This window comes from Rhineura floridana, chromosome 20 (assembly GCF_030035675.1).
Source record: "Rhineura floridana isolate rRhiFlo1 chromosome 20, rRhiFlo1.hap2, whole genome shotgun sequence".
NCBI lineage: Eukaryota > Metazoa > Chordata > Lepidosauria > Squamata > Rhineuridae > Rhineura > Rhineura floridana.
The window spans coordinates 740,541-765,549 of NC_084499.1; the positions used below are offsets into that span (position 1 = coordinate 740,541).

The following is a 25,009-nucleotide window of genomic DNA, read 5'->3' on the forward strand; positions in this document are numbered from 1 at the left end:
CGCAAGCGGGAGAGCCGCTCGCTCTCTTTCTCCTTCTTGTCCCCTCCCCTCTCCTTCCCTCCTAGCTGTGTGGTGGGGGGGACACGCATTCCAGCAGCTCGTGGTTGGAGAAGCGGGGGCCTCTCTCTTGCGCGGGAGGGCTTCAGCCGGCCCTCCCTCGCCCACCCCCCAGCCCACCCAGCTCCGCCGCCCCCGCCCCAAGACGAAGCGCTGCCGCATTGGCGGGCTGGGTGGCTGGCCGGCGGCGCGCTCGCTCGCGCGCTCCCTCCCTCCCTCTCTCCCCGCTCGCTCGCCATCTCTCCTCTGTCTTGCAGGCGGCGGGATTTCAGCACCAGGGACAGCGCGGCGTCGGCGGGCGATGGGCGGCTGAGCGGAGGACGGTCGGCGGGACGGCGAACAGCCCGGCGCCGCGTCTCATGAGCGCCATGCGGCTGCTGCTGCTCGCCGTGCTGGTATCCTTCTCCTTCGCCCGCGCCGGCTGCGAGCCCAAGATCGTCAACATCGGCGCGGTGCTGAGCACCAAGAAGCACGAGCAGGTCTTCCGCGAGGCCATCGCCCAGGCCAACAAGCGGCACGGCACCTGGAAGATCCAGCTCAACGCCACCTCCGTCACGCACAAGCCCAATGCCATCCAGATGGCCCTCTCCGTCTGCGAGGACCTCATCTCCAGCCAGGTACGAGAGCCTCGCTCGAGCGCCGGGAGGGCGCGCGGGCTGGAAGCCGCCTGGACCTGCCCCCGCGCCCCCGCCCCTGCCCACAGCCTCTGCCCGCTCGCTCAGGGCCGCATCCGTCCGCCTTGATCTCCTGCCCCCGCCCCTCGGGAAGCCTCCCCGGTACCGGCGGACCTCAGCCTCCCGCCCTCTTCGCCCCAGCCCGAGTCCACCTCCTGCCCGGGCCCTTCCTCCACCGCCACCTTCATCTGAATTGCCCTCTCTCCCGGACAGCCCTTCACGCTCTCTCCGACCGAGCTCTCCCTCCCCCTCCCTTCTTCCTTAGCTCCCCCGCTGGGGGCCACCGCCTGCGCTTCTCCTTCGCCCCCCTTAGCAAAATGGCCGGGCTGGGTCCTGGGGTCACCAGCCCCAGCGCCTGCCTGCCCCGAGCAGCCCTAGAGTCCCCCAGCCCAGCTCTCCGCCTGCCTTTGCCCCCCTTCCTCCCTCCCTCCGCAGGCAGCCTCACAGGCACCGGCATCCCCCGCCCCATGAACCCCCTCCACGTCTTCTCAGTCAATGCTTTGATGCGGGGAGGGGGCCTGGAAGGGGGCAGCAGGTGACCCAGAAGCGCGTCTTAGCCGCCTGCCCTCACTGCTGCCCCTGCCCCTGCCCCTGCCCCCCGCGGGCGGCCCAGGGCGCGCTGCTAGTCGTGAGGGGCTTGTGCCCGCATTGGAAGCAAGTGCGAAGGTGCTGCGCAGGATCCGCGGGTGCCCGCAGGCAGGAATGTGTACCCTCCCCCACCGCACCGCACCGCGCATTGTAAGCGGTGAGGCGGCGCACCCGGGGCAGCTACTTCGGATTCAAGAATGCGACATGGCGGGGGCGCGCGGGCTTTGTGAACGCGCCTGGGGGAGCAGCGGCGGAGGTGCGGACGAGGAGCGCGCAGCCACGCCGAGCAGCGCCCAGACTTCGTGCGCCATCCGTGCCTGGCCGGCGCGCCCCGCCCGCAGGCCCAAGCCGGGGGCTGTGCTCGCTAGCCTGGGAGGCCGGCGGCGGAGAAAGAGCGGCGCGGGGGGGGGATTCCCACCGGAGCGTTTCCCTGTCCTGGTCTCCTGGCCGTCGTGGCCTTAGCCACAAGAGTGCCCGACAGCGCACCCACCCCGCGCACTCCCTCACACACAGGCGCGCGCGCGAGCACACGGGGTCCCCAGCACCACAGCGGGAGGGGGGTCATAGTTGGGGTGGGGTGGGGGGCTATGGAGAAAGGGCTCAAGGGGGCGGGCGCTGGAGGTAGCCCATTGCAGCTGTCCCGCTCCTACCTGCAGGGTTGCTCGGCTCCATGCCGTTTGGGCTGTGGCTCCCACGAGGGTCCATGCTGTCTCCCGTGCTGTTTAGCATCCATGTGACACCGGTGGGAGCTGCCATCCATGGGTTTGGAGCAAGGTGTCCTCAGTGATGACAAGCAGCTCTGTGTGTCCGTCCCACCTGAACCAGCAGAGGCTGTGAAGGTGTTGGGACAGGTGTCCGGAGGCAGTGATGGGCGGGATGGGGGCCAATAGGCTGAATCCTGATAAGGTAGAAGTCCTCGGTGGGTGGTTTCCGGGTCTGGGAATTTGGTGTATGGCCTGTTTTGGGAGGGGAACTGGATCCTAGTCTGGGAGCACTCCTGGATTCCAACTTGTCACTAGAATCCCAGGTGGCTTTGGTGGCTAGGGGTGCTTCTGCTGAGCTGTGGCTGTTCCTGGACAGCCTGGCCTCGGTTGTCCATGCTCAGGTGACTTCCTGCCTGGACTACTGTAATGCAGTCTATGTGGGGCTGCCTTTGAAGACAGACTGGAGGCTGCAGTTAGTGTGGAATGCGGCTGCTAGGCTGGTAAGTGCGGAAGCCAGATGAGGCCATGCGTCACTTCCAGTGAGCTGGTTGCCAGTGAGCTACCAAGCCCAATTCACGGTGTTAGCTTTGGAGTCAAGTACCTAAAGGAGCGGCTCCCTCAGTGTCAACTGTATCGCTTCCTACAGTCATCAGGGGAGGCCTTGCTGGTGGTCCTGCCACTGGGGGCTGTCCAGTTGGCATTGACCTGTGACAGCCTTTTCAGTGGTGGCCCTCCATTTGTGGAATGCCCTTCCCGATGAAGTGTGTTTGCCTTCCTCAGGAGGAATGTAAACGTGTTCCTGTTTATCTAGGCTGAATATACTGTTTCTGGCAACCCTGAAATCATTGGCTGAAATAATGTGATTGTTTTAAAACTGTTTTTAATGCCATTTTAATGATGTGTTTGCCACCTTGGGTTCCTTTAGGAAGACGAGTAGAATATAAACTAATTTAATGATGATAACAACAACAGCAATTGCAGACATTTAGCCAATTTCTTGGACACATGAGCTACTCACCTACACCTCTGTCCTGTTGGGGTTGAAGCACATCATTAATAATAATGAAAGCTCTCTGATGTCATTGTGTTAGCTTTTCTGACACACTTTTTCTTGACTCTGCTTAATTGGCTGAAGTTTGGTTGACATGCTAACAAATGATGTCACATCACTTTGTTTTTAACTACATGTTCTTGGGCAGATGTGGGCACTGTGCCACCACAGTTGTATCTCAGGCACAGTGGCTATAGCTGGAGGGCATTTGCTCCCTTAAATTCTCTTCTACGTATGCAGAGCTCCAATATTCTCCATGTATTTCATTTATTTCCTACAGTAGTGTAGTAGCAAATTCAGGTGTCCAGGGTCACCTGGATGATAGTCACAGCCACGCCCCCTCCTAATATTATACAACCTTCTTAGATTATAGAATAATCTGGCCAGGCTGGAATCCTGCTTTCTGCTTCTCTGCCACTGTCACTATTTGACTGTCCTTTCTCACTGTCAAGAGATATTGCTTGAATGACTGAATTCAGTGTCCACACATTTATCTCCTGCTGCTACCACTCTGCTTGATGATGTAGATGGGATGCTATCATCAGGATTCATTGTCTCTTCTGCAATTACAGAATTCTTACTCTCCACAACTTGATTTGGCTTTTTGAATTAAGAACTAATAAAGGTTTGCTTGTAATTGACACTCATTGGGCCTGCATAACTGACTCAGAAAAACCCTATAGCAATAAAGAAAAACACAAACTTTTTGAAAACTGCTGTGTGCATAGACTCCCCCCCCTTTATCTCTGGGTGCTTTTTTTGTTGCTAGGTTAAGACAAAGCCTCTTTTTTCCTAAATGAAGGAATTCACGCTCTATAAGCAGGCCGGGCACTCATTTTGCATAGGAATTTGTAATCTTGTGAACTCTGCCACCTTCTAGAATCTAGAAGGTAGGACTTCCGGGAAGGGTGACTTCGCTTGTGCCTGCTTTTGAGATGGGCTCCCGCCTCAAAAGAAGCTTATTCAGATATAAATCAGTCAGAACATTTTTTTTTTGACTGATGAAATTTCTTCCGGGCAGGGAGAAACGTAGAGATCAACCTCAAAAGCCTGTTTTTGTTGGGAGGACTGGATTTCATTAATTTATGAGAAAAGGTCCAGCCAGCAATGCCGGACGGACTTCCGAACAAGCTCTATCTGATTAATGCGATACGTTTATCTTTTCTCCAAAGAGAAAACGGACTAACAGGCAAGCACCCTTCTTTCTATTCTTTTTTTTACTTGGTTTAAATTGTTGCAGCAAAAAGAGATTTGTCAAATGAATCAGCTTTAAAGAACTTCTGGGTGAGCTATAACTCTTCTCTGTTATTCACGAAATTAACAGCTTATCTCTGTTTCTATTGCAAAAAGCTGTCCTGGAAGTGCATTCTAAAGATATAAACAGAAGAGGGATTTCTATTCCGAGGAACATTATATTGTCTGGGACTATTCTCTTTTTGGTCTATTTTATTTTGACGAATCTGCTTCTTCACGACGCCACTAACTGTTTTGATGCTGGGAACTAAATTTGTTTTGTGTTCTTGAACTTAGAGAGATAAGGCAGGCTGCTCTGTTTATACTGTGATGTCATCAAGCCTGGAATATTAACCCAATTGTTGCTGAAATAAGAAGTGGTTCTTCTTTATTTTTATTTTGTTTTGTTTTCGTGGTTTTAAAAATGGCAATCAAGAAAGTGGCTGAGAATCTGGAAGTAATTATGTTTCAGAAAATAATGGATGAGATTGAGATAACGAAACAAACCCTGCGACAGGGCAGTAAGGAGCTGAAAATTGAACTGAGCAAAATGACGCAGGAGCTTAAAGAAATAGGGGATCCTGTGAGAGAGGAGAATGAGATCAGAGATGAGAAAAGAAAAAATAAAGGGAAGATACAAGCCCTGGAGATTGGAACAAATGTGGAATTGGAAAAAGATCTGGAGTTTATGGATATTAGAAATAAAATCTACTGTTTGGAATTTAACGTTATCTCTGAACAAATTAATGAAGATATTAGAGATAAAGTTATCAATGGCTTGGATAATCTTCTGGACTGGAATGACGTGATGGAGCTTGATATAGAGAAAATCTATGGAATTAACTGCAGCCATGTGACAATGGAAAAACTCTCAAGAGATGAGCCAGTGCATTTTGTAAAAAAGAAGAACACAGATATGACTTTACAACAATATTTCAGCAACTTATTCAGAATTGATGGCAAGAAAATATTTGGGATAGAGGAAATTCCCATCAGACTCTTATTATATGACTATGGCTATGACAGCAAGATTATTATGGAATACTGATAATGGAAGATTGGACACTGAAATTACTGGACTTAACAGGACTATTGAAGATGGAAGATGGAATTAATATGGATAATGGAATAATGGCTATTGAAATTATTGGACCTAACAGATTTTGATGAGATGGATTAATCGAAATGTTTATTTGGACTATGGTTATGACAATAAGATTATTATTATTATTAACGAGATGGATTAATCGACATGTTTATTTGGAGAAAAATTGATAGATATATTTCTTAAAGAATTGAAACCTCTCTTTGACTTTTTGTGGAAAGAATAAAGTAATGTTTACGAGATTTGATGATTAATTAAGATAACTACTGGAGGAAAGTGATTTTATAATATAATTTAAGAGACAGGATTGTTATATATTGTAGACCTACAACTGATTTGATCTGCGACAAATGGGAAGTCAACATTTTATTTTTTTGTTTAATCATTTTTGTTTTGTTTTGTTTTTTGTCTTTGAATGTTTTATGATTTTGTTTTGTATGTTTTATGAAAAATTGAATAAAAATTATTGTAAAAAAAATAGAATCTAGAAGGTAGGAAGATGTTTTCTCACTCCCTTCTCCTATCTCCTGGTATCACCCCCTCCTCATTCCACACATACCTAGAATGTTGGCAAAAGAGAGGAGTTTTAGCCCATTCAGATAGGGTTTTTCTTATCATCATTATCATCATTGTTCTGCTGCAAGGTAAGGAACCTCCTTTGCTGAGTTTTCTTTCATGGCTGTCATACTAATTGCATTTGGGCAGAACTTATGACTTTTAGGGGGAAACTTAAACATGGGAATTCCTGACCTAACCTCGGCTGTTGGTTACACCACACACACATTTTTTAGGTGTATTCATTTGTGTTTCACCTTACCATACATGACACTTATATACACAACATCATTAAAAGTTGAAACACCATCTCTCTCTCTCTCTCTCTCTCTCTCTCTCCCCCTCCCTCCCCCCTTGAACGTATTGTTTTCTCTTTTCCTCCTCCTCCCCTCTTCCTGGCTTTGGGCTGGAACAAAAACATACATGTTCTCTCTTGCAAGCTGTCTATGGGGAGTGGTTTAGTGAGTATAGCTGCAATCCTGCTCCCTGTTGGGCAATACTCCATCTCAATAAGACCTTTTCCATGCATGTCTCTCAGCAGGTGGTATTTCATATCAATATCCTTAGGGTGTGCCAATTCTTTTCTGGGTCGAAGAAAACTGACTTGTTTTGTTGTTTCTGGCAGATCTTGATACAATTTATCAATCTTTTAACATTGGTATGAAATCTTCCCTTCTTAACAAACCCAGTTTGATCCTGATTGTTATATTTGCTGGTTATATTATTTAATCTTTTGGCCAGAATAGAGGACCAGATGTTGGTGTCCTGATTAAGGAAATGGGACAATAGGATTGAGGTGGCAGAGGGTCCTTACCTGACTTCAGAATGATTTTTATGGTGGCTTCTGCTCAGGTTGCTGCTAATGCTTTTCGTTGCAGACAATCATTTATTATTCTATATATAGGTATTAATTTCTCAAAAAAGATTTGATAAAATTTCCTAGTCAATCCCCCAGGGCCTGGTGCTTTTTTCCCCTTTGATTTCTTAATTGTATCACTGATTTCCTCTTCTGATATTGGAGCTTCAAAGTCAATTAAGCCCTCAAGTGAAACTCTAGGAAGACATATATTTGAAAGGAATCTTTTATTTTTAATGGTTGATGGATTCCATGAACTATATAATTCTTGATAATACTTCTGCAATTTCCTGTGAATTTTGAGCTATCTTATCTTCATTCTTTATTGAAGGAATTAATGTTTTTCTCTTTTTCTCCTTTAACAGCCTAGACAGCAGTTTAGAAGGTTTATTTCCATATTCAAACGCTTGCTGTTTAATGTTATTAGTATATCGCTCCAGTTTTTCTGCCTGAAGATTTTGATAGGCTTGTCGTTAATGTTGTTAATTGTTCCAAGATTGCAACATCCTTATGCTGTTGTTCTTTTGCTTGTGTCTTCAAAATAAGTTCTTTTTCATTTTTATTTTCAGATTTTTTTGTATTATAATACCTTGTAGGTATGCTTTCACAGTGTCCTATATAATTGGCCAAGAAATTTCCAATGTTATATTATGTTCGAAAAATAGATGTAGATGATGTTCAATATCCCTTCTTATTTCTTCATAGTTCATAAACATTATTTGCTATTCTTAGTTATGCATGGTCTGCATAAACCATTGTCTCTATCAAAGCCAATTTTGTTTGAGCTTTTAAATTGGGAGATATAAAGAAGAGATATGTTCTCAATTTCTTTGGGCATTTCTGTGAGAAAAAGGTATTATCTCTTGAGGATGGATTTCCGAATTTCCAAGGATCTTTTAAACAATTTTGTTACAAGGAACTCACAATCTTTTAGCTGTCCTAGCTCCTATGAGCACAGCAGTTTCAATTCCTGCTGCCGCTGGAGTATCTAAATTAAGAAATTTAACAACAATATCAGCCATAAATCCCAGCAGATCTTGCCATTCACTGTCTTGGGGAATCCCTCTAAATTTCAAATTGTGTTTCTATGATTCCTCTTGTAGTTCCTGTATTTTGTCATCTATCTTGTTCAAGGCTGCTTTATGCAGCACTTCTTTACTCAATTGTTTCTTGGAACTGTTCTTGCTTTACCTGCAGGTCCTATATTACCTGATCTTGTGATTTTAGTTTTTCTTCCAATATATTTAACTGTCTGGTGATGTTAGCAAGTTAGTCATCCAGTTTCTTATCTCTTTGTTGGCAATATTCATTGAATTCCTGATCTTATGTTTTTAAATCTTCCAGAAACTTAGCTTAATGTTGTTTCAGAATTTGCTGTATTTTGGTCCTTTTTGTTCTTCCAAGAGCAACTGCCTTATGGAAACAAATTAGAATCTTCATGATTGTTTTCTCTCTTTCTTTCTTCTCCCTCTGAGGATACTTCCGTAATCTAAGAACATAAGAACATAAGAAGAGCCTGCTGGATCAGGCCAGTGGCCCATCTAGTCCAGCATCCTGTTCTCAAGCCCGCAAGCAGGACCCGAGTGCAAGAACACTCTCCCCTTCTGAGGCTTCCGGCAATTGGTTTTCAGAAGCATGCTGCCGCTGACTAGGGTGGCAGAGCACAGCCATCACGGCTAGTAGCCATTGATAGCCCTGTCCTCCATGAATTTGTCTAATCTTCTTTTAAAGCCATCCAAGCTGGTGGCCATTACTGCATCTTGTGGGAGCAAATTCCATAGTTTAACTATGCGCTGAGTAAAGAAGTACTTCCTTTTGTCTGTCCTGAATCTTCCAACATTCAGCTTCTTTGAATGTCCACGAGTTCTAGTATTATGAGAGAGGGAGAAGAACTTTTCTCTATCCACTTTCTCAATGCCATGCATAATTTTATACACTTCTATCATGTCTCCTCTGACCCGCCTTTTCTCTAAACTAAAAAGCCCCAAATGCTGCAACCTTTCATCGTAAGGGAGTCGCTCCATCCCCTTGATCATTCTGGTTGCCCTCTTCTGAACCTTTTCCAACTCTAGAATATCCTTTTTGAGATGAGGCGACCAGAACTGTACACAGTATTCCAAATGCGGCCGCACCATAGATTTATACAACGGCATTATGATATCGGCTGTTTTATTTTCAATACCTTTCCTAATTATCGCTAGCATGGAATTTGCCTTTTTCACAGCTGCCACACACTGGGTCAACATTTTCATTGTGCTGTCCACTACAATCTCTTCTGGCAGACTTTCTTCTTGGTTATTTTGAATATCTTGTTCTTTAGAATTATCTAGTTTCAACTCTGTATGTCCTAAATGGCCTTCCTTCCTTTTTATTGGTGCATTTGGAGGAGCTTTGGGTAACTTTTAAATCTTTCATTATATGAGTTTGTTGAAGATGCTTAGTTTTATCTGATTTCTTCCCCATTACTATAAAAGGAATGGAACTAGTCTTTGTTATTCCTTTTCTTTCTTAAGTTTTTATTTATTATTACACTTTTTCTAGCCTTTATTTTCTACTCTGTACATAACTTTATATGACATTGGTATTTACCTTATTATACAGTCCAGTATAGTCAGCTGCTTTTCTTATCTTTTACCTAATCACATTCAGTAAAATCACTGAATTCACTGAATGTGATTAAAAAGAGAATTTAAGGAATGAAGAATAATGACTGTGCTCTCATTCTTTTTGTTACAATATGAAGTATCATTAAAAAAAATCAACAATAATAAATTTATTCATAGATTTTTTCCTCATATATAATCAACATTACTAATAAATTCATATGAGATTTCATATTTTAATTTACTACCAATCACTTTTATTTTAATTAATTATAAGCACCAAGCAAATGTAATTAATTCTCCTTCATAATTCTTATTCTATACCCTACAGAATCACTTCATCCAAAACCATTACTTAATTTTCTAAATAATGATCAATGAATACTAGTAATCTTTATATTCTAAAACTAAGTATAGAAAACAGAGAAGAGATAAAGTAGAAGGAGGGAAGATACGTAGTTTATTCTTTTTGATAGCTTCCCTGTCTGGACCTGCTGGAGAGCCCCCTTGGAGGACTGCTGCCCTTTGAGTGTCCCCCCTACTGTGATGGCGCATGCCCTTAGCGTGGCCTCTGGCCGATACACAAGTTGATATCGCGGTGGACCCAGAATGACTCCTGTTCTCAGATGGTTGGGGGAGTGAAGCGTGGAAGGCACTCACATCACAATGCACAAGTCATCTGTGTCATCGCTCCAGACAATCTGTATTGGCACAGCACTTTATCAGTCTAGTTCAGAAACACCCTGCTGCTCAAAGGCTCTGGCATATAATCATCCAACCATAGTTACTGTGAACAAGTTATCACAAACGTTCACATTAAAACCCTGTTTGGTTAATGTGGAGACACTCAATATATTTTTATCCTAATCTGGAGTGTAAAATTTTCTCTTGTTTCTACCATGTGACTTCCAAGCTCTGTACTGCAGTTTAGAACACCCTGTCCACATCCCTTAATGGCTACAAAGTTTCCATTGGCTAAAACCACATTTTTATTTTTATTTGGATGCAGATTTTTGAAAACCTTTTGCATTCTAACTCATGTGAGCACTTGCATCACTGTCAGTCAGCCACACTGCATCTTTATAATTATTCTCTGTTATCTAAAAAACCTGTATAACTGTAAGGCAAGAGGACATTTCATAGCTTCTCACAATCCCTTTTTGTTTCTGTCCCCCCCCCCCCAAACAATTTGGTGCCATTCACAAGCTTGGCCACCTCAGTGCTCACGTACGATAGGCATGCCACAAAGGTTCCCTTTGGTTCCACTCTAGCTGCTGGTCTGCTTTTCTGACCAGCCAGGTGCTCCAAGGAAGCTCTCAAGTACATCTTGATGGCCAGCCTTTGTGGTTCTCTGGCATCGGTACTTGGAATGTGGATGAATGTCAGCTGTCATGACTGAAGGTCAAAGAAGATAAAGGTCTCAGCAGATGGAGCAAGTTGGAGGTCCAGGAAGACCTATACAGAGAATGCTCCTCCAATTGCTTCTCAGGACTGCAGCAGAGCTTCTCTTGCTGCTGGTGCCTTGTACTCTATTTGGCCAACCCACCGTCTGCTCTGCAAGCAGTTTCAGCCCCCCTGCCATGAGTCCCAGCACATCTGACACAGACTCACTTTTCTTTTAGTGGCAAATTCAAAAGTGCAGGGTCCCCTTATATTAGTCCCAGCCACATCCCCTTCCCTCTTTTTTGCTGTGGGGTTGAGAATGAGATCCTTTTTAACGCCTTCACCCACAACAACAAATGTCCCTAGGAGCCAATCAGCATGAAAGAGGAGAGTGTTAGCTACTGAGAAGGGTCTTCTCAGACCTCCTTTCACTCTGATTCGCTGCAATCAGCAGGAAAGGACAAAGAAGCATGTTAGAAGACTCTTCTCAGTGGCTAACACACTCACCTTTCATGCTGATTGGCTAGTAGGATGCTGGAGATATAGGGACCCACTGGGACCTGGCTCCTCAGACATCATGGCCTGACATGGATTGCAGGATCAGGTCCCAATGTGCTGGATGTCAGCACCACGTCCCCACTTCATAGGTGAGGTCATCCTTGCGATGGACAGGAGTAGGAGCAGACCATAGTCTGGTTGAACAGGCCTTCCAGGGCTTTGCGGTGCTTCAAATACCTCTTTGATTTTAGTTTAGAGTGGGGCACCACACTTTCATCTATTTTACAAACTATTGCATGTCTTCAGACCACAGTAATTGTGAATGTGGACACCACGTTCTGTTTGCCTGTTCCCCTCTCAAACAGAAAATATAGCACTAGAAATTATCCAGAGACAGTAGCATCCAATTAAGCAGCAAGACCATCACTTTTGGAGAGGCCAATTGCTTATAAGAACATAAGAGCCCTGAGGCTGGATAACACCAGAGGCCTGTCTAGACTAGCATCCTGTTTCTCACATGGGTCCACCAGATGCTTCCAGGGAGCCCAAGGGCAGGACATGAGCACAACGAGCATGCACCTGCTGTTGCACCAGCAACTGGCACTCCATGTACACTGCCTCTGAACATGGAGGTTCTGTTACTGCAATGGCTAGTGGCTGCTGATCAGTCTATCTTCCACGGATGTGGGTGACATTACCTTTTCATGAGATCAGCCCTGCTGGATCAGACGAAAGGCATCCTGTTTTCCACAGGGGTGACTAGAGGCTGCAGAAGGAAGCCTACAAGCAAGATATGAGCAGAGCACTTGCTCCCCATCAAATGGTATTTGCAGGTGGCATATAGCCATTGAGAGCCTTATCCTCAGTAGCACAGCACCAACACTGGATGCAGAAATGAAGTTCAAAGAGTCTCAGCTGGCAAACACAGGAGAGGAATGTATGGAACTGCTTTATATAGAGTCAGACCATCAGCTCCATCTAGCCCAGTATGGTCTACACTGACTGGCAGCGGCTCTCCAAGGTTTTGGGCTGGGGTCTTCCTTTCCCCTCCCAACCTGAAGATGCTGGGGGTTAAACCTGGGACCTTCTGCATCCACAGCAGATCCTCTGCCACTGAGCTGCAATGGCCCTTGCCTGCCTCACTTGGCTTAAGCACTTGCAGAATTTGCCGGCACACAGCCAGATGGACCATCAGTCTGACCCACTAAAAGGTGGCTTGATATGCTCATCCATAGATCTATAGTGCTAGATGTTGGAATGTATGAGGTTCAATTCCAACTTGGTGGGTTGAGGGTAGCTAGAGAGAGATAGACCTCTTGCTGGTTGAGGCTATACCTATCCCTTTGATCCTGCCGTCTCTTCCCTTCCTGCTAGGCTGATAAGCAAAGGAATGTTAATCTCAGTTCCTTCCCACCTTTCTCAGTTCTTTCTCATTCTCTCGAGAGGGGAGCAGACATCTTCTCTTTGTCTCTCCTCTCAACCAGGATGAGGGCGACTACTGGGACCAGTGCTCGCTTCTCCAACATAGCTAGTTAAGCTTGATATAGAACTCTTTCCTATCAAGCATGTACTTCCAGAATAAAGTAGTTGTTTCTTATTTTAAAGCTTAAAATCTCTGTCTGACTAATTTGCAGGGAAGGTAGAATCTTAGTAAAGATTGAAACACACACACACAGCTCGCTCAATACTCTCCGTTCCGCAGCGCATACACAACTTTGCTACGCCTCTCAATAGAGAGAAATTCCGTCACTAGAGACCTGCTTTGCGTGCCAGCAGTCCCAGATTCAATCCTCCACAGCCTCTCCAGTTAGATAGGATCTCAAGTGATGCGGTAGGCCTCTCTCTGCCGGTGGAGACCCTTCTGAGAAGCAATACTGGCCTCCATGGGTCACAGGTTTGACAGAGTAGGAGGCAGCTTCCTCTGTTGGTGGGTGGCCCCACAACTAAATGTACAAATCATGTTAAAGATGTACACATGTCCAATAAAAAGGTTAGCAGAGCAGCTTTTAAACAGATTGTGGAGGGAAAGGTGACAGGAGCGGAGGATGGAACAAATCTCTCCCTCTCCCCAGGATGAGGGTGGGGAAGAAGAGATAATTTAAATAGAAGAAGGATAAAACTGCACAGTGAGAGTGGAAGGGCCATGACTGCAAATCAGAGAGGCCAAAACACTGTGGGCTAAACACAAGTACACAAGAGTTTATACAATAATGTTGGAAGCCTCCAAGCCAAGGTGGGTGATCTGGTCCTAGATGAGAGCAAAGATACAGAGGGCGTAACAGAAACCTTGTGTGATGGTGGGATATAGTTATCTCTGGATAAAAACTATACTGGAAAGACAGGGGAGGGTGTAGTGGAGGAGGAGGAGATCTTCTCCAAAGAATCATTGTGGGTGGTGATACTGGCCCCCCCAAATAATCCAGTACTGGGGATGTGCTATTGTCCCCCGATCAAAATTCTCAGGGTTATTGTGAGATGAAGAATATCGAGAAGGCATCCAAAAGAGGAAAGACTGTAGTACTTGATGCCTTCATCTAACTTCTCCCAGACTGGGTGCATATGTTCCAGTTATGACAAAAAGACAAAATTTCTAGGTATCCGCAATGGCTGTGCCCCAGAACAGTTGGTCATGGGACCAACCAGCAGGGTGGCACTCAGGACCTGGTGAGAGATGCCAAGTGTTGAGCTACTTGGGATCTGTGAACATAGTGCTGTCAAATTCAATACATATGTAGATGGAGAATTGCCAAGAGAATCCAACCCGGTCACAATTGACTTCAGAAGAAGAAACTTCCAAAAAATGAGGGGTTTGGTAAATAGGAAGCTGAAAGGGGAAGTCAGGAAGGTCAGTCCTCCAAAATGTTTGATTCTGCATGATTCTGACTACCAGTTGCTGGGAATCACAGGCAGGAAAGTGCTGTTGAGCTCCAGTCCTGTGTGTGGGCTTCCCATTGGGGCATCTGGTTGGCCACTGTGAGAACAGGATGCTGGCCTAGATGGGCCACTGGCCTGATCCAGCAGACTTTTCTTATGTTCCATATTCTGTGTCAAGGAAGGAAGAATTCAGGGCCTGTATAAATCATGCAGGTAGAAAAAAGTACTTACATTTGCTAATTCCACTTTATGATCCCATTGCAAACAAAGTAGGTCAACTATTATTGAAACCAATGGGACATTGGCTGTGACCCATTTAAGCCCCATTGATTTGAATGGGACTGGGGTCTAGCCAAGGCCTTCCACAGGGTAATCACAAAAGGAGAAGTGCTTTTCATCCTAACCCTATGGGCAAAAGAAGAGCAATTGTATAAATCTTTGCATTTCCCCCCTGTCTGCGACTCTCCCCTCCATCTCCTTCTCTTCCTCAGAATCTGAGCAGACTGTTTCATCTGAAATAGTCCTTAGAGGGAAATTACACTTGCGTATTAAATGTGTGGTTAAATAAATCACATTATCTAGCATGCCTGATCAGTGGAGGTTTCTGTTGGCCCTGCAAATGCACTGGAGATGCTTGAATAGCTTGGCAAGGATGAGAGACCATCCCCAGGCAGGCCAAGGCTCTTTGTGTACTTCATACTAGAACAATTTTTAAAAATTAAAATTCAACTCATAGGCAATCTGAATGTTCCCCCTAGAAGAGATTAATTCTGCAATCTCTTCTAAAAGGCCGACAGAAAAGCCCGGCTGCCCTTTGGCTTCTTGGGAATAGCTGCAGCACTGGGGTACTGGGGGAGTCCTGCCCTGGGTGCTTGCCTGCTTGCTCCTCCAGGTTGCTGTCTCTTGAGACAGCTGAGGTTCCAGGTAAGTGCTGCAAGGACTGAGACCGCCTGACTGAGCCTGACTCCAGCAAGAGGCTTCAGTCGATCTTGTAGCCTCTTGCATCAGCTCCTGGCGAGGTCAGGCGGCATAAAAGCCCAGCTGCCCTTGGGCGGCGGGTCTGCTGCCTCCAGGGTCGCCACAGAAGGAGTGACACCAAAGGGAATTTACCACTTGCGGAGTCCCTTAGGGACTCTGAGGGCGAGGGTGAGGGTGCTATCCCCTTCTGTTTTTTTTAAAACCAATCTAGTTTTGTTGTTCAGTGTAGTGTAGTGGACTACGACCTGGGAGACCAGGGTTTGAATCCCCACACAGCCACGAAGCTCACTGGGTGACCTTGGCCCAGTCACTGTCTCTCAGCCTCAATGGTAAACCCCCTCTGAATACCACTTACCATGAAAACCCTATTCATAGGGTCGCCATAATTCGGGATCGACTTGAAGACAGGCCATTTTCAATTTTGTTGTTATATGCCTTCAAGTCAATTTCGACATGGCAACCCTATGAATCAGCAACCTCCACTAGCATCTGTTATAAACCACCCTGTTCAGATCTTGTAAGTTCAGGTCTGTGGCTTCCTTTATGGAGCCAGTTTCTTGTAATTTCTTGCTTTTTCTTTAATTACCTGCCGTTCCCCCTGAGGTCCCAGGGCCAGTTACAACAATACGAATTAGCAACTCTAGTCCTGTTGGGTGCCAATATGGAAATAATCTGCATCTCTGGCAATTGAAGGATGGGAGGCATCTATTGCTAAGCTTGACCGACTGCAGCCTCCACATATTCCCTAGCCTCCAAGCTCATGTAGGACTCCCCCTCCCCCGTTCTAGTTGTTCCCAGCCCCAAAGCAGCTCCTTCCCTTGCAGCCTTCCTGCTGTTCTTGCTCTTCTTATTCCTTTGGGCAATGCTTTTTTAAAGAGCCTGCAGTGGTTGTGGTTAGTGTTGACTTTGTGTGCTGGAGCCAGATCAATGAAAGCTTAATCATACGGCTGGCACAACTGAGTGTCTGGATCTTCCAGGACTGTACCCACTGCAGGTATGTGGGGGGAGATCAGTGGATTTTGCTGGTAGGCTGCTTTAGATATTATCTGTAGAGATCTGGGATATAGTAAAACTGACCTGAGCTGCAGTGCCAAGTGCATGGAGGGGGCAATGCAAACTTTAAAAAGGGGAGATCCTCTCCATGCTGTGCGGCTGGCACGTCCTGGAAGTGGGAGTTTGAGGATAAAATTGTTCTGCCTGTCCTAAAACCTGAGCTTGCACAGCCTGCTAATCTCAGCACCTTTGTTTACCCTTGCCACCGGTGATAAACTGACAAGTCAGTGCCCGGAGTAATGCAGGTAGCTGTGGCCAGAGCTTGCCTCTTATAAAGAAAGGTGAGAAGAGGACAAATGAGCATTTCCATAGCAGAAGCTGAGCCAAAATCATAAAAGCCTCCTCTGAGGTTTGCATGCTGAACAATTCTCTCTTCCCTCTCCTTTTGCTTCACAATGTTCAGGGCATTTCTAAAGGAATTGTTAGGGGGTGTCCATTTTTTCATCCAAACGGCTTGCACGTGGAAGTCTCTTGACCACGCACAAGGCCCGACATTTGGATTAAGGCCAAAGTGGGTCAAACTTGAAACAAACAGAGAATCAAAACAACATTGCAAATACACAAGTGACAGGCCAGTTATGGCTTCCCTTGAGTTTGGTAGTGTCTCCCCACTCTGTGTGTGTGTGTCTGTTATGTGCTTTCAAGTCGATCACGACTCATGGCGACCCTATGAATCAGTGATTTCCAAGAGCACCTGTCATGAGCCGCCCTGTTCAGATCTCGTAAATTCAGGTCTGTGGCTTCCTTGACGGAATCAATCCATCTCTTGTTTGGCCTTCCTCTTGTTCTACTCCCTTCCATTTTCCCCAGCATTATTGTCTTTTCTAGTGAATCATGTCTTCTCATGATGTGTCCTAAGTATGATAACCTCAGTTTCATCATTTTAGCTTCTAGTGACAGTTCTGGTTTAATTTATTCTAACACCCAATTGGTGGGTAGTGGGTAGTGGGGAGGGCATATTGTGCATGTGTAGTTCCTGCGCAGGGTGAGAGCCTTTGCAGTGAACTGAATGCTAGGAGAAAGTCGCCAGGTGCCTTCAGAGTGCGAGTTTGCAAATGGCAGAAGGCTGGCCGTCCCTGGCTGTGAGACATGGGGGCAGAGCAGATTGCTCTGTGTGAAAGATATTGAGTGGGTCTGACTGTTCCCATTTATCTCAGAAATCTACTGGGATAACTGGTTCATGTAGGTTTTGTTGGTGGGCTCTTGTTGTGTCCATATCAGGTGTTTAGGAGGAGTCTTAGTAAGGAGGAACATGGGTGATGCCACCCCAGTTTCAGTTATCATGGCTACAAGGAGGTATAGCCATGGGGAGTTGGTGAGCTACCATAGAAGACGAGGGCAAGGCTATCTACACCTTGTTCCTTTCTCCCACTCTTATTATGAACGGGTTCCTTGTTGCTCATCTGCTGTGCCCACTGGCCTGTGTGTGTTGTTGTTTAACAGATTTAAGACCACACTCATCCATGATTTGATCATGGATGAAGGTGCCAATTTGGTGTTCATTACTGAGACCTGAGTGGGAGGAGGTGATCTGACCCAGCTTTGCCCACCTGGATACTCCGTGCAACACCAGCACAGGCTGCAGGGATGCAGGGGAGGAGTTGCTGTGGTCTACAGAACTTCCATCTGTGGACTAAGATGGACAGATTAAGATGGTCCACCCCCAGAGACTAATGGAACCCACAGGATTCCTGAATGCCCTGGGACAGTTCCCAGTAGATAGAGCAGGTGACCCTGTTGAAGCCCTTGTCATGCTGTAGAACAGCAAGGCACATCGGGCTCTTGACACAGTTGACCCTGAGCACCCTCTCCAGCATTTTGGTACACCAGTGAACTAAGGGCAATGAAACTGGCTGGATAACGGCTAGAGCACAAGTGGTGAAAGACGTGCTGTGAGACTGATCGGGCATGAGTAAAATGTCATAACCATGCCTACTGTGTGGCAGTGAGGGTGGCGAAGAAGGCCCACTTCTCTGCCACCATCACATCCTCAAGTAGCCGTTCAGTGGAGCTTTTCCACATTGTCAGGGGTCTGTTGATATCAACCCTTCGGAGGCCCACTGTGAATTGTTTGCAAGGCACTTTGAGGGTAAAGTTGCTCATCTCTGTAGCAGTCTTGATGCCCCATCCACATTTACTGTAGTCCCCAATGAAGTGTCCAGTGCAATGTCTGCTGCAACTTCTTGGGGTCAGTTTCAGTTGATGCGGCCTGATGACATCGACAAGGTGTTTGTGATGATGAGGTAAGCAACATGTCCTCTTGGATTATTAAAGCTTGCCGAGGGGGATTGGCTGAGTGGATACAGGGTGTGGTCAATGACATATTGCAGGAGGGAGCCACCTTGAAAGAGGCAGTGATCTGACCATTCCTGAAAAAGCCCATCCTGGACCCATTGGTTTGTGACAACGCCTGCCCGGTGGCAAATACCCACTTTTTAACTAAGGCGATTGAGAGGGTTGTGGGGCAGCAATTGCAAGTATTCTTGGATGAAACAGATTATCTTGACCCATTCCAGTCTGGGTTCAGGCCTGGTTATGGGACTGAATTGGCCTTGGTCGCCCTGATGGATGACCTGTATTGGGAGAAGGACAGGGGGAGTGCAACCCTGTTACTCTTACTTGATCTCTCAGTGGCTTTTGATACCATTGACCATGGTATCCTTCTGGGCTGACTTGGTGAGATGGGTATCTGAGGGTTGTTTTCAGAGAATAGCACTGGGTGATTGTTGCTTCGCCCCCTGGCATCTTGTCCCCAATGCTGTTTAACATCTATATGAAGCCCTTGGGAGCAGTCATCAGGAAATTTGGGGTGAGGTGTCAGCAGTATGCTGATGATACCCAGCTCTATTTCTCTGTAACATCTGAATCAGGGGAGGCGATGCAAGCCCTGGACGGATGCCTGGACTCGATGGTGGCTGGATGAGGGCCAATAAATTGAGTCTGAATTCTAGCAAGATGGAGGCGTTATGGGTTGGTGGTTTCCAAGTTTGGATAATTGGTCCGTTGCCTGCTTTGGATGGGGTTGTACTCCCTCTGAAACAGCAAGTCCATAGTCTGGGGTGCACTTGGATCCATCTTTGTCGCTAGAGGCTCAGGTGACCTCTGTGGCTAGGAGTGCCTTCTACCATCTTGCTGTGGCCATTTCTGGACTGGGATAGCTTGACTACTGTTGTCCATGCACTGGTAACCTCCAGGCTGGATTACTGTAATGAGGTCTATGTGGCGCTGGTCCAGGTTGGTCCAGAAGCTGCAGCTGGTGCAAAATGTGGTAGCAAGACTTCTCACTGGGGCAGAGTATCGCCAACATGTCACCCCACTGCTGAAAGGATTGCACTGGCTGCCCATTTGCTACCGGGCTAAGATTAAGGTTCTGGTTTTGGTGTACAAAGCCCTATACAGCTTGGGGCCAGGATACCTTATATACCAAGTTGATCACTGCGCTCAGCAGGTGAGGGCCTCCTGCAGATACCATCTCATCAGGAGGTCCATTCCGCACAACATAAGAAGCGGACCTTTAGTGTTGTGGCACCAAGCCTTTGGAATTCCTTCCCCTTAAATATTGGACAGGCACCATCTCTGTTATCTTTTTGGTGCCTACTGAAGACCTTCCTCTTTCAACAACCCTTTTAAGCAGAGACCTTATCCCAGTCTGCGCTCGTGTTGGAATTGCTTTTTAATATGTTTTTAAAGCTTTTTTAAAAAGATGTTTTTAAAGACGTTTTGTTTTAAATATGTTTTTAAACATGATTTGTTGTAATATATTTTAAGGTCTGTTTTTATTATATTTTAGAGGGTTTTTAGTGCTTTTTGTTTGCCGCCCTGGGCTCCTCCTGGGAGGAAGGGCGGGATATAAATCTAATAAATAAAGAGATGCAAATCCTGCAAACTAGCAGAATCTTTCCTTTTGTTCTGGTTTTGCCTGTCATAATTTATGTCAGGCACTACAACGCCACCCCCTGATAACTAATAAACTTATTCAGCCCCTCCTACTATGGCCCCTGAGATTTCAGCAGATACAGCATGCACATTTCCAAGGAGATCTTTGCCTTCATACAGGCTAGAATCTTGACTTTTAATAAAGGAAAGCTTAAACTCTCAGGAAGTTGAATCCCACAGCCATACCCTGTGAGTTTTCTGTGCTTGGACTCAAAAACAGAACTCACATGCCCATTATTTATTTAATTATTTATTTAGCAGGAACAAACTGGTCTACATTCAGGGAATACCCAAACAGTATTCGGAAATAAAATGTAAAGCACAAAACTGATCAAAGAACAGTGTCAAAACATAAAACCAACAAGAATAATAGATGCTTACATACAAAAATACATACTGATGGCTTTAATAAAACCAAACCAAGCTGGTTGTATTTAGGGTATGTTAGCATAACCAGTGAAACATGGTTCAGGGGCATAAGGGAGGCAAGGTCCTTGAGGAAGAGCACCCATCTGGGCTCCATAAGGGCATCAAAGCATCATGGGCCAAAACTAGTTGGGCAGGCAAAGAGCTCTCCAGAACAGTGCCTGGAGCTGAAGAAGCACCACTCGCTCAGTTACTTTTCCCTGGGAGTAAGGAAGTCTGGTGGCGTGGTGGGAAGGCCAAGGAATCTACATCCACAGTAGGTTCATTCTGGGTTAATGTTGTTGTTGTTGTTTAAAGCAGGGGGTGAATTATTACAGATTTAAGGATGGAGGCAGAAAAAAATGTTTTTTGTTTGAGAGAGAGGCAGTGCCTTCCATGGCATCTATCCTTGCGTTTCCTTTGGCCCACTGGTGCCTCGGACCAAGCAGGACAAAAAAAAAACACCCATGGCAAAACTGTTTGCTCAGGGATATCATGTGCTCTTCCAAACGTCCTTCAGCTCTCTGCAAGAATTGCCTTCTCACAGCACCCTTCTCTCCCTCTCTCTCTCTCTCTCTCTGATATAGGCATCCATAACCTCAACCCCCAAAGGAAACAGCCTCCTCTTGCAGTTGTCTCTCATCTGTCAGGATGAGCACAAGCCAAGTACATAAGGACCTAAGAAGAGCCCCCTGGGTGGGTCAAGCCAAGGGGGCCCATCTAGTCCAGCCCCTGTTTACCCAGTGGCCGACCAGGTACCCCAAAGGGAAGAAGGCCCACAGGGAGGACCTGAGTGCAGCAGCAGTGCTGCCCCACCTGCGATTGCCAGCAAGTAGTATTCAGGGTGGCCCGCCCCCAACACTGTATAAATGGGAGGAAAAGAGGGAAGAGACTGAACGGATCAAAGCAAACAGGACAAGATTATGTCCCAGCACAAACTGACTGTACGGCTGGTGTTTCTAAACATAGCAGGAAACTGACAGAGGCAGTTTCATTGCTCTGTAAGGCACCAATAATTAGTTCCTACGCAAGCTTGCAAAAATGAAATGGTTCTGCAGGTTGGAGTTGCTGGTGAATAGCACTGATTAGCTATTTTAAAACATCTTGTAAAAATGATTTTTAAAATGGTTTCTTATAAAGAAGAACATGAATGGATAATCTTGGATGTGGCACTTTAAAAAATACATTCTTAAAAGGTGGCAACCTGTCTCAGTTGTGCGGAAAGGTGCAACTCTGATGGCTAAACTAGTATTTAATTTACTAGCAAGTACATCTCTCATCTTGTATGAATTGTGAAGCCAGGAGTTAATGGGGGTGCAGAACTGTGGGCAAAAAGCTCCTTATGCTCCTTATGCTGTGGGGACCCACAGAAATTCAGTTCTACACCATCCCTATACCATACCATTTTCCAGTTCAACCATCCCATTCTGGTTGGCTACAGTGGACATTCACAGACTTCTAACATAGATCATGCGTGAATGTGTGTTATATCTTGCAGGTCTATGCCATCTTAGTGAGTCATCCACCAGCTCCAAATGACCACTTAACACCAACGCCTGTGTCCTACACAGCTGGATTCTATAGGATCCCTGTCATTGGGTTGACAACGCGCATGTCCATATATTCAGATAAGGTAACTAACCAACTCATTGTTATTATCGTTTGCATATCAGCATCTATGGTACTTTATGGAGACGAATGGTGCCCTGGTACCCAGGAGCTTACAATCTGAATTCCAGCAGTGAGAGGTGCAATGGCAGAGGGATACAAATGCTGCAGTGATTTATAATTTGATGGGGATGCAGTGTTCAGTCAATTCAGAGATTAGCTTGCTCAGCAGAATCTAGAGAGCCACATAAACATTGTCTAGCCCAGCATTTACTCTGTAAAGCTGCTGCAAATCAGGAGACTCAGGTGGCGGCAGTCACAATTTCTCTGCTGCTCGTCACAGAAGGCCCAGAGCTGCCCCTCCCATCTCTCTGTGTGCCCTGATTCATTCCTGTGGGCAGTTCCTAATGCTGACCTACATGTAGCAGAATGGGCTAAAACTGCTTAAAACTGACCTGCACACTCCCAGAGTGGGGAGGGCCAGATGTTTGTTGTCAGGATCTGAGAAGCGTCCCTGCATCCACCTGGCTGATCCAGCCAGCAACTTGTTTCTAGCAGAGGCTGCCTCCCAGGAGTCCACAAACTGGGGAAATGGGGAGGGGTAGCTCCCAGTTCAGGGCCCTCATCCAGACCCCAAAGCCAATTTTGTCCCCCCCCATGCAATCAATGTGAGTGTCCGTGGCAAAAAGAAAGAATACATTTAAAGCAGACCCAGAGTGCTGGGATGGGGAGAGCCCAGTGCCCTCATGGAGATACAAATTGCCCCCCTCGTGGTCATCAGGACATGGGGGGGCTTGCGCCTGTGTGTGTGAGTACATGCAGCCCCTCTCTGTGTGTGAGAGAGAGTTGGGATGGTTCCCTCACCACTGCTGAGATGTGGCTATGCGTGGAAGCCCGAAAGCGCCCATCACTCCTGAAGTCAAGCTTGAAGGAAACAGCACTCTCCCTCCCAACATCTGGGATGTGGAGGCAGCAAATCCTTCCACTGAAAATGGAGGCTCCGTTACACTGCTGGCTCCATGTCAGTGGGGCAGTGGAATATGTCAAGGAGCTGTCCAAGGTGCTAAAACTCCTTGAAAGTTCAGACTAAAACCCAGAGCAGATTCCACCACACCATTGGTGGTGGCTAATATGTTTAATTTTTTTAAGTGTTTTTAGTGCTTTTGTTTGCTGCCCTGGGAAGAAGGGCGGGATATAAATCAATCAATCAATAAATTAATTAATAATAGCTGTTAAGAGACTACCCTTCACAAATTTGTCTAACCTACTTTAAAGCTAGCTAAGTTATCACCACCTCTTGTGGAAGCAACTTCCATTAAGTTAAATATGCTTTGTGAAACATCTTTCCTTCTTTTGGTTCTCCGTCTACCAAAGTTGGCTTCATTTGGTTCCCCCCCGCCCCACAGCTTTAGTACTATGGGAGTGGATATGAGGAACACTAGTACTGTGACAGAGAAATTTCCCCCTCCACACCCGTCATAATTTTATGAACCACTCATTTTCTTTTAGGCCCCTTGATGCTCCTTCCATCATCATCATAATTATCATTAGAGTTGTTTTATTTGTATGCTGCTTTTCCATGGTAAACCATACTAAAGGCAGCTCACAAAATCAGGAAAATGTACATTTAAAAAAAACATTTCAAGATAATTACAAGCTCAGTGAGTGGTGCTGCTAAGGCATTTGCTTTTTTGTGTCTTGATGGAAGCCAAATTAAAACAGGGTTCCACACATTGCTTAGTATAGGGCTATGTCCTTCCTACTAAAGATCCTACTAAAATATTTACTCGTGAGTAAGTTCTGTCCAGCCAAGGTCCTTGCCAATGTTTCTTCAAGGGTCCTGTTTCAACATCCCGACCATTTTATTGCTTCCTGTTGATCTCGTTCATGCGCACACACGCGTGTGCATGCGTGTGTGTGTGTGTGAGAGAGAGCAATGGGCTCCGTTTGTGCAGTAATCGGATTTGCCATGGGAGTATTATATCCGATATTCTCTGGATATCTTTGCCGAGAGAATTTTAAAGTAGCAACTCTCCACGCCTCATTCTTATTATTTTTTTTAATTCACTTTGAAATCATCGATAGTGTGAGTGATACTTTTATTGATCTACTTTCTATGTGAGCTCTTCAAATGTGTATTCCCATTCAAGGATGTCAATGCAGTGTTGATTGTAACTGACAGATAGAAAGCAGCAGGGGGGAATGAAGTGTTGATTGGAAGCAGCGACACTGACTTCATTATCTGCCTTAATCCTCTCTGCAGTGCACTTGAAAAGGAATGTAAACAGGAAATAATTACAGAGTTCAGAATAAAGATCAATAGCAGTGGAGACTCGTGAATAAATAGCAATTGCAAAAATGAAAAGAATCGGATCATTAATGACCACTATGGGGCCACACTTAAAAGTGGAACATAAAAAAGGAGAGGATCCTATCCCGTGTGTTTGTGTGTGTATGATTTTCCAGGGCATTTTTAAAGAAATTGTTGCTGGGAGTCTATTTTTTCATCCAAATGGCTTGCCTGTGGAAGCCTCTGATGTTTGGATCAAGGCGAAAGTGGTTCAAACAAAACAAAAAGTAACAAAACCAAAGAAACTCAGGATGTGAAAACAGCAAATGCATTTACACATTACTAGCCTAGGAAAATTCTTATTAGCCTGCCCACCCACCAGTAAATACATGAACGAAAAAGCAAATTAAAATTAAAGACTGGTGCTTATGAGCCATGTCCTCCTGCAGCAGAATTCTTATGAAAAAAGAACAAAGATACAGAAAACCAGACATCACAGCGTATAGGGAGAGAGATGTTGTTAACAAGCTTTTTAGAATGACTGATAGTTCGTAATAA

General features: G+C 45.7%; 1 protein-coding gene across 3 annotated transcripts in view; it reads left to right on the forward strand.

Moving 5' to 3' along the window:
• Positions 1–416: 416 nt before the first annotated feature.
• The window catches only part of GRIN1 (glutamate ionotropic receptor NMDA type subunit 1), an 81,760-nt gene continuing 57,167 nt past the window's right edge, over positions 417–25,009 (forward strand). For all 3 annotated transcript variants that reach the window (XM_061604047.1, XM_061604045.1, XM_061604046.1), the window contains exons 1-2: positions 417–674; positions 22,052–22,186. In XM_061604047.1, the coding sequence (XP_061460031.1) occupies positions 417–674; positions 22,052–22,186 (393 nt within the window). The remainder of the gene's footprint in view (positions 675–22,051; positions 22,187–25,009) is intronic.